This window comes from Schistocerca nitens, chromosome 1 (assembly GCF_023898315.1).
Source record: "Schistocerca nitens isolate TAMUIC-IGC-003100 chromosome 1, iqSchNite1.1, whole genome shotgun sequence".
NCBI classification, from domain to species: domain Eukaryota; kingdom Metazoa; phylum Arthropoda; class Insecta; order Orthoptera; family Acrididae; genus Schistocerca; species Schistocerca nitens.
Genome location: NC_064614.1, coordinates 1,132,045,007 through 1,132,057,225, shown reverse-complemented (window position 1 = coordinate 1,132,057,225; position 12,219 = coordinate 1,132,045,007). Strand labels below are relative to the sequence as shown.

General features: G+C 36.6%; 1 protein-coding gene across 2 annotated transcripts in view; it reads right to left on the bottom strand.

Moving 5' to 3' along the window:
• The window catches only part of LOC126238686 (organic cation transporter protein-like), a 75,964-nt gene that overhangs the window by 16,853 nt on the left and 46,892 nt on the right, over positions 1–12,219 (bottom strand). For both annotated transcript variants that reach the window (XM_049947806.1, XM_049947807.1), the window contains exons 3-6: positions 11,082–11,310; positions 10,903–11,006; positions 10,166–10,320; positions 8,814–8,982 (exon numbers count right to left, since the gene is read on the bottom strand). In XM_049947806.1, the coding sequence (XP_049803763.1) occupies positions 8,814–8,982; positions 10,166–10,320; positions 10,903–11,006; positions 11,082–11,310 (657 nt within the window). The remainder of the gene's footprint in view (positions 1–8,813; positions 8,983–10,165; positions 10,321–10,902; positions 11,007–11,081; positions 11,311–12,219) is intronic.

Here is a 12,219-nt window from a genome sequence, read left to right as displayed (position 1 = left end):
ATTTTGTCTACTGACACAAGAGAAATGGACAGGATACGCTGGGGAGATATAGTCTCTCTGTAAACTGAAAAGCAGGCAGTGCCCATTGTGGGGGAAGCTGCCTTTCCTAGAAGCATGCTACGGCTGCTGTATACGATGACTAAGAAGCTATTTCATCTCTAGCAGTTTAAAACAATGTGTAGAGTGAATTACTATTATCCACTCATATCTGTAGTCCATGAAGTGTGTCTGTGCACTGCATTGGCAGTGATTCATAAGACACACTCAGATGGGTCAGTATAATTTTGTGAAACACCTATAGTTGCTTTCTGTGACATAGTGGGGAAGGGAGAATGGGGAATCACCTGCTTACTCTTCAGTTTTCAGGTTTATGGAGGAGGAAGGTGCATGACCACATTCCAGCAACCTGACTTCCCTCACGCAGCTATCCCCTCCCACACACAAACAGAACCTATTACAACCACAGAACACAATTTATCTTAAAATGGCTCTACTGGGCTTAGATGCAGTACATACATTTAATATTTGTCTTTATGGATTTCATTTAAAATTAAACATTGATTTTATAGCATTACAACACTATTGGGACCGATGACCGTAGCAGTCTGGTCCCTTTAATCCCACAAACCAACCAACCAACACTATTATTAATAATCTGTCATTTTTCCATCCCCTGCCATTGCTGAAACTATTTGTCCTACAGAAAAAACAAACAGGACTTTTCTTGTAGGTAATTTGATGTGGCTTAATTTCATACAGGAAATCATTTTTGATAAAAGCTGCAGTTTTTGAATTAATCAAGAAAAACATAAAAAAAGATCTTTATGTGCTACACTCCCCCACCCCAATGCTCATACCCCATTGGTCAGGTATTGTAATATGTTGTTCATGGTGCTTTGTCTTACCAGTGTACAAAAATTTGCAACTACATGATTTTTCCCCAATTTTCCTTTGTTGGTTGGACTACATAGTGTATATTTTTATTAAGCTGTGGAGAAAAGGACATTACTCCAAAGATCACCTGAAATTTCATAGAATTCATTATTATCATTTAAATACACCTGTTAGTTCAGTGTTCCTTCCAGGCCCTTTCCCATTCCTAGTACACAGTTGCTTTTAAGTGATGTTTCCATTTCTTTTGCACCTCTCCACCAATCATTTCTGTTTTTCTGTGTTCCTGTCATTTATTTCCCTGTTATCCTGATTCAGTTGCTCTTCTTTCAGTGGCATTTAAATTCTCTAAATACGCTCATTTCTTTAATGTAAATATGATCCAGAATAGTTAACTGAAAATGTTTTGTGTAAAATGCATATTTTTCTATTGTTGAGATACTATCAAATCATAGTTGTTGAGAATAAAAGAATACAAAACACTTGTCAGTTGAAAATTTTGTAAAACTGAATCAATAAAATGCATAATGCACTTCTCACAAGTAATTCACCACTGACTGCTGATCAACATGAAACTTAAATCTGGACAAGACTATATATGATGTTTGTCTCTAAATATCCACATAGGATCATTCTTTACGAGTGTATTACATGGTCTTTTTTCTTATTTGCAAACTTAAATGATAAATGATATCATATATACCTTGTGATAAAAATCATTAATTATCATTTGGAAGCATTAAGAAGTTCAATTTGTAAGAAAGAAGCATGTCATTTATAATACCACAGATATGATGCAATGCTTATATACCACGTGTAATGCACAGCTTAGGTATTAAAGATGGTGGCAATGACTGTGCTTCAGCTAAATTTCTTGGGATCCATCTTGACTTGTAATTAACATGGAAGAATCATACAAATCATACCTATACTGGGTTAACATGTGTGCCGTGCGGTTAAAGGCGCTGCAGTCTGGAACCGCAAGACCGCTACGGTCGCAGGTTCGAATCCTGCCTCGGGCATGGATGTTTATGATGTCCTTAGGTTAATTAGGTTTAACTAGTTCTAAGTTCTAGGGGACTAATGACCTCAGCAGTTGAGTCCCATAGTGCTCAGAGCCATTTTTTGTTACATATCTGTTAAGTAAACTAAGCTCTTCTGATGGTGGTAAGCTATTGCTCAATCCATGGCCACTTGACAGATGCCATTTTGTTATATTGCAATTCAGCTGGAGCAAAAAAAAAAAAGTTCTTATTTGTCAAAAGAAGGCAATCTGATACATCTGTGGAGTCAGAAATAATGAGTCTTGTAGACAATATTTCAAAAAACTAAAAATACCAGCAGTTACATTCCTCTTTATACTAAATCGTCTAATAATACAAAGGAAAACCAGATAGCAAAAAACTATGACAAACTGTCCATCAACTTAACACATGTCTAAGACAGCAGATTGACATCACAATCACTGTACTTAAGAAAACTAAAGATAGTTACAATTATATGGCAGTCAAACTATTTAACATTTTGCCAGCACAGGAACACAATGTGCCACTGAGTATGTTTAAAAATGCCATACAGAAATCGCTTAGTGAAAGAGGATTTTATACAACAGAAGAGTTCAAAACTTGCCCTAAAAGGGGTCTTAAGTACTAATCAAATTTCATTTAGATTAAATTTAAATATGTGAATATCTTGAATATCATGTATAGTGATAGTGTTGATCCTGATTTGGAGTGAGTCTGCTGTGTCTTTTTACATCTTTGGAGCAGCATAATGTATAACATCACAAACATGTCCATGAAGTCAGAGCCTTTGTCAACAGCCATGTCTAGCAATATGTTTCATGAATCACTAGTGACTGCAACAGAAATTTCAACATCATGTTGCCTGATTTTTGGCCTACAAGGGCACAATTATGGTTTACCCAAGTTGAGGCCATTTTTTTTTTCCTTGCTTACTTTGTAACACAGGTAATGAAGCAAGCTCCCACAAAATGTCAGGGCAGCTATATTGGCTTTTACTGATCTGTCTGTTGATGAAATGGCCAAGAATGCTAACACAAGTGCTATTGCATGCAGTGATGGTAACAATTGTGCTGCCATTAAAGTGGTTATGGATGGCAGCCATGACCTGTGCATGTATGCTACTGGCCATGCAGAGTTCCGTAACAGAAAACCAATATAGCACTATGTGGAGAGTTTGGCGAACAATGTTGCACACCTAAATGCTAATTTAAATGGACATAATTTTGAGTCTACTGCCCATGCAAGAAGCAAGTTTCAACATATCCATAGGTGGTATTGGTTGGTTGGTTGATTTAGAGGAGAGGATCAAATAGGTCATCGGTCCCATCGGATAAGGGAAGAATGGGGAAGGAAGTCAGCTGTGCCCTTTCAAAGGGACCATCCGGGCATTTGCTTGAAGCAATTTAGGGAAATTGTGGAAAACCTCAATCAGGATGACCTGAAGGCAGGTTTGAGCTGTTGTCCTCCTGAACACAAGTCCAGTGTGCTAACCACTGCACCACCTCGCTTGGTGGTGATATTGATATTATAAGTGATTTAGGGTAGCAGCAAGGCACTGTGCCAAACTCTGCTCATACCCGGACTTGATCGACAAGTGTCAGTAGCCACACATACTCATTGATCTCATTTACAGCGCCTACAATATTGCTCAGATGCCACAGTTGTTGATGTTGCTGGTTCTGCATGATTGTTCATTAAAGACAAGTTATTACAAGCTGTGTTCTTGATTGATACTGGATCAGACATTAGTGTTATTCCTCCAACTGCAAGTGGTTTTAAACAGGTTACTGAAATACCTATTTTAATGGCAGCTAATAATTCACTACCAATGCCTTTGGCAAACAAACATCAGGATTGGCAATGGAAGATGATTTTTTGCCTACTTGGACTTATGTTGTTCCCAGTGTTTCTGTGCCTATTACTGGTGCTGATTTCTTGCGTCATTTTTCTCTGGTACCCGACTTGATGAATAAGTCTCTTATGAAAGAACCTTCATGTGCTTAACTTCCTACCACATCGGGTCATGATTGGCACAATGTCTGCACTGTGGACTGCATGGAGATTTCCAGACCAAACATGTCTCCCCCAATGGTACAATGCACCCTGGAGCCACACTTGTCCACATGCAGAATGCACACTTACACAAGAAGACATTGCTTTCTCCTGTATACGTCACATGGCAACTTTCAGAATTGAATGCACAGAACTCCACACGTAGGGCCCAAATTGAGGAATGTCTTGGCATGTGGCATGAAGACAATGATGCAATGACCTATATACAAGAGCAAAATCAGCACTTGCGAGACCTGGCAAGCAGGTGAATATGGCCTTGGAGTGGTCACACCAGAAACTATGACAGTTCTGTGAAGCACTGCCTTGGAGGTTGAAGATCTCCCACCCTCACTCCCTCGCCTGAGGCTGATTGGATGGTGGCTAATGACCTCACCCAGCTGTTACTGAAGCATTTTCCAGCACTGACTGACTCAACACTCACAACAGAGAGGCATTGCCATTCTACTCTCCATCACATCAAAACTATGCCAGTGGTTAATGGGGTTAGTGGACCTCATCACCTGCTTCCAGAAAAGCTGCATGCTGCTCAGCAGTAGTTTGATAAGATGATTAATGATGGTTCTGTTACTCACTCTAAGAGTGCTTGGTCTTCTCCATTACAGATGGCCAGAAAAAAAGATGGAAACTGGAGGCTCTGTGAGGATTAAGAGCTTTGAGATCTTATACAATCACTGATAGGTATGCTGGCACTAATATATTTGATTTTACCAGTAACTTGTTGGGTGCATGTCTTTTTTTACTGATCTTGTCAAAACTAAGGCTCTTGCACAGGTTCTTGTGGCCCTCAAAGACACAATTAAGACTCCTATTACTACACCTTTTGGGTTATTCAAACACAATATTATGCCTTTTGGACTGTGTACTGTAGCGCAAACATGGCAATGGTTTGTGCATGAAGTTCTTCAGGGTTTTCCATTCACTTTTTGCTATGTCAATAAAATTTTAATTTTCTCTGCTACTCGTGAGGACCATTTGAAACATTCAATGCTCTAAAGGTTGGAGGACTGTGATATCATGATTAATGTTGATTAGTGTATTTTCATGAGGAAAGAGGTTCCTTTCTTAGGCTACAAGGAGCCTAACACAGGCATTTCTCCTATGCCTGATAAGGTTCCTGATATTCAAAACGTACCTCTTCCTAAGACTTTCGAATGACTCAACCATTTCTTAGGCATGTTAAATTATTATTGCAAACACCATTACATGGTAGCTGAAGTATAAGAGACTCTTTACAGCCTCCTAAAAGGAAAGAACACTCCTGGCAACAGAAAGATTTCCTGGAATGATAGCACTGCTAAAGCTTTTTAGGATTTCAAAATGAAACTTGCTCAGGTTTCTTTGATGGGTCATCCCATTGCTTATGTTCCTACTGCTCTTTTTTGTTGATGTGAGTCACATAACTGTAGTCACTATATTGCAACAATATACTTCTCAAGCATGGAAACATCTGGTTTTCTTCTCTAAAAATTTGTCAAAACAGCAACAATCTTTGGATGCTTTTGATAGAGAGCTGCTAGCCATTTTTCTTGCTGTAAAACATTTTCATCCTTGGCTTGATAACTAGACTTACTATATACACTGACCACAAACAATTGACTTCCATTTCCAAAAATGTCACACAATTAAATTCTCCACAACATGTTTACCAAGTTTATTTCATAGCTAAATTTTCTACAGATGTTCAGCACCTTTCTGGGTAGGACAATGTGGTACAGATTGTTTGTCCCACAACTGTGCAGTGAATACTGTTACTGACTGGATAAAAGTGGCTGCATACCAGAACACAGACCCACACCTCCTCAAACTGCAGCTGCATCCCGAATCAACAGGTTTACAACTGAAACGCCTAGGCCTGGATGATTCTGCAAACGGTATTGGATGTGGTATTTCTGGGCTAAAAATACACCCATTTACCCCTGAAAAGTGGTACCTAATTGTTTTTATTCATTTCACTCTTTGGGTCACCCAGGGTAAGAGTGACTGTGCAATTTAATTACAGTTGAAGTTGTCTGGCCTGTGTTATGGAAGTGTTGCAGCAGTTGGGTGAAGAAACGCATCAAGTGCAAAGTTAATAGACATATGGCTGCTCTTGTTGCTGGTTTCCCCACGCTTTCCAGGAGATTTTCTGAATTGCATGTCGACATTGTTGCCCCCTTTCCCCCTTCTGAAGGTATGGTTTCTTGGTCACAATGACTGACCAATCTAATCATTGGCTAGAGGCTGTATCTGTATAGGATATTTATATTGCTCACATTTTGGTATCTGTGTGGTTTTCCCATTTTGGAAACCTGAAGATCACTAGTTCAGTTAGGGGGACATGAATCTGAATGCCAGTTGCTCACAGAGCTATTGCATATTTATGGTTCAAGACTATCATCACTATGAGCTGAGCTGCCATCACTCCAGTAATGGGATGATAGAGCGTAAACACCAGACCTTAAAGACAGATCTAGCATTCATCCCAGAATATTGAGTCTTGGCATTGCCTTTCATTTTATTGGGATTGCGTGCTAGTATTAAGGAGAATATGTAACGTTCCCCAGCACAGCTGGTTTGTAATGAATCAATAAAGGTGACTGGTGATATTTTTCACTATCTAAACTCCTTCCATTGCAGTCAGGGGAACTGGCTGATTTTTTAAACAAACTAAAAAAACTTATGCTGATTCCAAAAAACACTACTAGCCATGTGACTAAGTCTGTTTTTGTATGCAAGGTATCAAAAACATGCCACACAATGATGCTACCAGGCAACCCCTTACCCCACACTATTATGGCCCTTTCAGGATACTACAGCATGACAACAAGGTATTTATGATCAACAGAAATGATAAGCCAAATGCCATATCAGTCGAGCACTTAAAGCCACCCTATTGTGATAGCAATTTGGGAACTGTTTTCATGTCAAACAAGGACAGCAGTAGTATGCTTGGAACTCATTCAAATGTAAATACAGGGTTATTCTAAATGATGAACCCATTTTCAAAACTTCATATTTATTCAAGTACAAATCTAATATGAACAAGCCTTATACCAATGAAAAGAGGAAGTTTCAAAGTTTTTTTCATAGTGTTTGATATCAATTTGCTGATTGTTTAACAATTAGAAACGTGATAAATGTTATAAATATTCAATGTGACCACTGTTGGTTGCACGGTAAACATCAACACAGTAACCAAACTCGTCCCACACAAGCAAAAGTGAATCTGCTGTTACTGAGTGCACTGCAGCAGTGATCCAGTTCTGCAGATCGTTCAGAGTGGTGAAACAGAAACAGAATGATGGCCCTATTGCCGTGTGAACTCTAACGGTTGCTCCTGAAACCATCACCACCTGCCTGCTGCTGCCTGCCAAAAACTTTGAAACTTCCTCTTTTCATTAGTATGAAGCTAGTTCATTTTGGATTTGTACTTGAATACCTACAAATTTTTGAAAATAGGTCCATCATTTAGAATAACCCTGTATACTTCATGTTAATGAAACTTCTTCAGGTATAAATGTTGTATGTCAATACCCTGAGGTACCAGGGGCTCCTGGTTTCTTAAAGAGTTCTTAAAAGTTGCAGTTTTCATTCTGCTCCTATGTATGTTGTTAAAAAGGCTACAGCTCTCCCAAAAATGGAGGTGGAGGAGGGTTGAGGTAGGAGTGTGTTTGTGTGTGGGTGGGGGGCTAATGTTCCAAATCAATTTGAATCAAGTTATGAACTTAGGATAGAAAGTGATATCTTTGTTTAAGGCCTGAGTTCTTTGGATACTGTTTTGTGATTTATGCTTATTGTATGTGCTCTGAAGAAAGTATATAATAAATTGAAGAAAGTTCAGTATATTTAATATTGTTTATTCAGAGGTACTACATAGAATACCTAAATGTATATGTACATAAAAGATGACATTGACTGCATTATTATAATGCTTAAAGATGGATGACAAATAAATAAATAAAATATAGGGAGCATCAGCTCTTAGTTACTGCCCACAGCCTAATTTATGTACACTAAAACTGTGCTCGCAGTTGCAAAAACAAACTATTCATTTGTTCATGTGTTTTATGTTCACTTATTACACAAATATGATGATGAGATAAAAACTCAATTATACAAGAACATGCATATCACATTCCTTCCAAACTGAATATTTCCCATTAAGTATGTGGAAATAAATGATGCTAAATACACAATGATTATTAGAAATAAATCAGTAAAAGGATGATCCTCAATATCTGTACTCAGGAATGTCTTAATTCTATTTTTATGAAAAAATAAACATATGCAGGACAAAATATGCATGACTGCATAAACACAAAATTAGCAGAAGCGCGCGCACAGCGCGCGCGCGCGCGCGCGCGCGCACACACACACACACACGCACACACACACACACACACACAGGCAGAGAGATGAATTACTTTATTATTTACATGCTAACAGGAACATAACAAGTGTGAAGTGTGTATCAGAGAAATATTTTTTCTCAAATACTATAATTTTGTAAACTCATTTTTAGTCTGACAAAAATCACATGAATATGATATTATAATTTGGACTCACTATCAAACACTTAGATCACATGAATATAGAAATTTATTTGTGAAACATAGTAACTGTTTTGTAATGTTTTTCCAAGTGTCCATAGCTTTGTCAGCTCATATGACATATGTTGTAGAATGTTATAATAAATGTCAGTCATCTCAAACTGCTGAGCAGAAAAAGAACTTCTTACACAATTAAACTCAAAAAGGTGTGCATCACTAAAGAGTGGAAATTACATTATTATTACAATTTTAAAATGACAATTACCACTGTTTATATTAATAACAATCTACTTACCACCAGTAGCTTAAGAACAGAAGTCCAGGTAGTGAAAGTGAAATTTGTAACATTCGCCAGTCTTTGATGAAGTATGCTAGCAAAGCAGTCAACAAGTAACCTATTGTGAAGAAATACTGACAAACAACACCCGCAAACAGCCTTTTGCTTGGACCAACCATTTCCATTGCTACAGGAAGTAATGAAAATATTGATTAAAAGATTTTATATTTATGTACAGTAACATAATATGAAATAACATGTTTTAAAAAATATCAGTAACCGTAACTATGGAAACAATGGAAAATCAACACTATAACTTACTACATCAAATGTTAGAAAGTAAATGGCTGAAATAATCATGAGAACTGACTAATCCATTCTCTCAGAGCTTTTAATTAAGAACTGCAATAAATATGAAAATAAATAGTAAAAAAATTCAAGAACAATTTTTTCCATATTGTAAAAAAGTATAAAAACTAGCTATAAAAAACGTGCACGGGGAAGGTGTAATACCCCATTTACCAACCACATTTTACACCAATGCTCTCATCAAACAAAATAGTTTAAGAAGCTTAGAAACTGAAATTATAAAGGAGAGCAATATAACAAATGAGGAAGTTAATGCTCACTGAGAGAATGTATAAATCTGGTAGTTCGAGTTTTCAAAGGATAATACTCCTCTCATTTTGATGTATTTTTCTATTATGTCATCACTCCTCAGCATCATTCTGAAAAGTGCATGCCAAAGGGAACTTATTATTAAACAATGTTAGAAAAGAAGATACATGATAATCTTACAGAAGAAATGTTAAACAGAAGACAGGTATATAAACAAGAAGTTGCACACAATAGCTAAACTTTCAAACTTTCTGTGTGTGTGTGTGAGAGAGAGAGATAGAGAGAGAGAGAGAGAGAGAGAGAGAGAGAGAGAGAGAGAGAGAAAACTTGTGAGAATGTAGCTATGTGTCTGAAATGGTTCTGTGTGTGCTCCGAAGAAGAATACAAGTTTGAAAGCCAAGGTATAAAGTCAAAGCCCTTGTTTATGTACCTGCTAACTGCTTACCACTTCTGCTATTTCCAGTGCAACAATCTAATACTACTGATTTCATCCACAGGTGATTATATCCCAGCCTGGTGAAGTATCCGTAGCCGAGTTATTATCTGTCATTTGCATAGTTGTATTGTTGGTAACTAGCCTTCTTCCTTTATCATTTTTATTCTTTTCAATTAGGTGCTAGCCACTCTTGATAATGACAGAAATTTATTTCCATGGAATATTCAATAGTATATCTGTTTATAAATATGAAGTTTTTTCTGTCTTTAAAAAAAGAAACTCTGTTGTATACTTCCTGGAACAAATGACAACTCACCTATAACATAAGCTACCAAGAAAACACCTGATGTTGAAGCTCCAATCAGCATCCTTGCAATCATGAAACTAATGTAATCAGGCAAAAATGCAGCTACTGTACCACAAATAACTTGTAAAACAAGTGAGATGAAGAAGATTATCTTACGCCCATACCTAAGGGAAAGTTTCATAAAACTTTTAGTTCAGCAACTAAATTTCTTGATCAATGTAATTAATATATCTACTATACCAAACAGTATGTTTGCTGTAATAACAGTATTTTTCTGTTTCACATTGCACAGGTTGCACTAACTAGATTAGCAATTTTGTGGATCAAGTAGATGACAAACAAAAGTTTTAAATGTCAGTTTTTGTTTAACTTTGGTCATTTATTGTACTAGTTTTCTCACAACATTTCTAATGAAATCCTCAATTATTCTACCACAGGTCTAAAACCATACTAGGAGAAAGCTGTAGAAGCTACATGTTTATAGAAGAAGTGACTATTTACCACTGTTGTACATCCACAAATGAACATTGAAATAAAATTCAGTACTGTAGCTGGCTTAATAACATAAAAAGAACCTAAAAACTATTTCTTGTATGCATGGTTTAGGAGTTAAACAGCTCATCCATAAATTTCTGATTGACTGCTGTATTAATTCATTGGCCAAAATTAAGGAAATTACCATCTACTTGATCCATTTAAGGAGAAAAAACAGTTGCTTAAACTAAATTATAACAGTGAGCTCTTACCTGTCTGAAAGTTCACCGAAGATTATTGAACCAAGTAAAACGCCTACCATGAAAAGTGCATCAGCAGTTGCTCTCAACCATGCATTTTTGCAAACCAGGTCAAACTGCCAAATAAAGTAAATTGTTATGGAATCATAAAATTAATCAGACAGCTGAGTCAATGTTTTCATTTGACAAACCTCAGTTACAACACTGCTTTTGTAAACTGTTGTATCATAGATCCACTTGTCACAGCCAACAGTGCAATTTGCTGGAATATTGTTTTCAAAATATTCACTTGAAAAGTTTGTATCAAATCTGTAACATGATGACCAGCTTCCTGTGCTTTCATCTCTTGGGATACTCAGGTTTAATTCTCTTTCTGACAAATTATAGCTGGCATTGTTTTCTTCATAAGGAAGCCAACATCTAAAGGAAGAAACAAATACTAATAAAATATTTTCATTTTATGTACAACGTCTAAAAACTGTTGTACCTACTACAACATAGTTAATGAGTTCAAACAGGTATGTACAGTGTGGTGTGTATTACAGAAATATGTGTACCGCATCCAAATGCCACTTCTATTTTGATTACTAATTAACACAGATAATTTAAATATACTGAATCAGATGTCCCAAATAGGAACAGATATAACTTTAGCCTAGAAACCAATGGTGGAGGTTACTTATTTGATAATGATCCAGGTAACAGATTTCCTTGCCTGAAGAATATCTTGATTAGTTGAAAAATATCTGCAGGAAGCACTCACAATATAAATTCTGACATGGCAAAAGGAACACTTACTAGGTGTCACTAATAAAAAGAAACCATTGTGACAAGTAGCATTGTATGTTAGGCAGCCTTAACAGTCTTCAACAAAATATACAAACAATAAAAAATATTAATGATGTTATGAAAAGGATAGATTACTACTCACCATATAGCAGAGATGCTGAGTCACAGATAGGTACAACAACAAGACTGTCAAAAAAGTAAGCTTTTGGTCAAAAGGCCTTGTTCTGAATTAGACACTTACACACACACACACATTCATGCAAACACAACTCTGTAATCCTGCTGACACAATAAAAGCAGACAAAGTCATATATTTATGTCATACTGCAGAAATATGCTAACACATTTATACAGACTAGAAAACTATTTTTTAAAAATATTAAGGCAGTTCTACCAACTGAAAATAAAGTTTTTAAATCATGTTTGCACTAAGATATACAGTATCAGGAAACACAGTTTTCCACTTTGTGTACAATTTCACTTTTTCTGTATTTTCAGCACTACATTGGTCTTCCTTTTTTCCCTCCTCATGAAGATGGT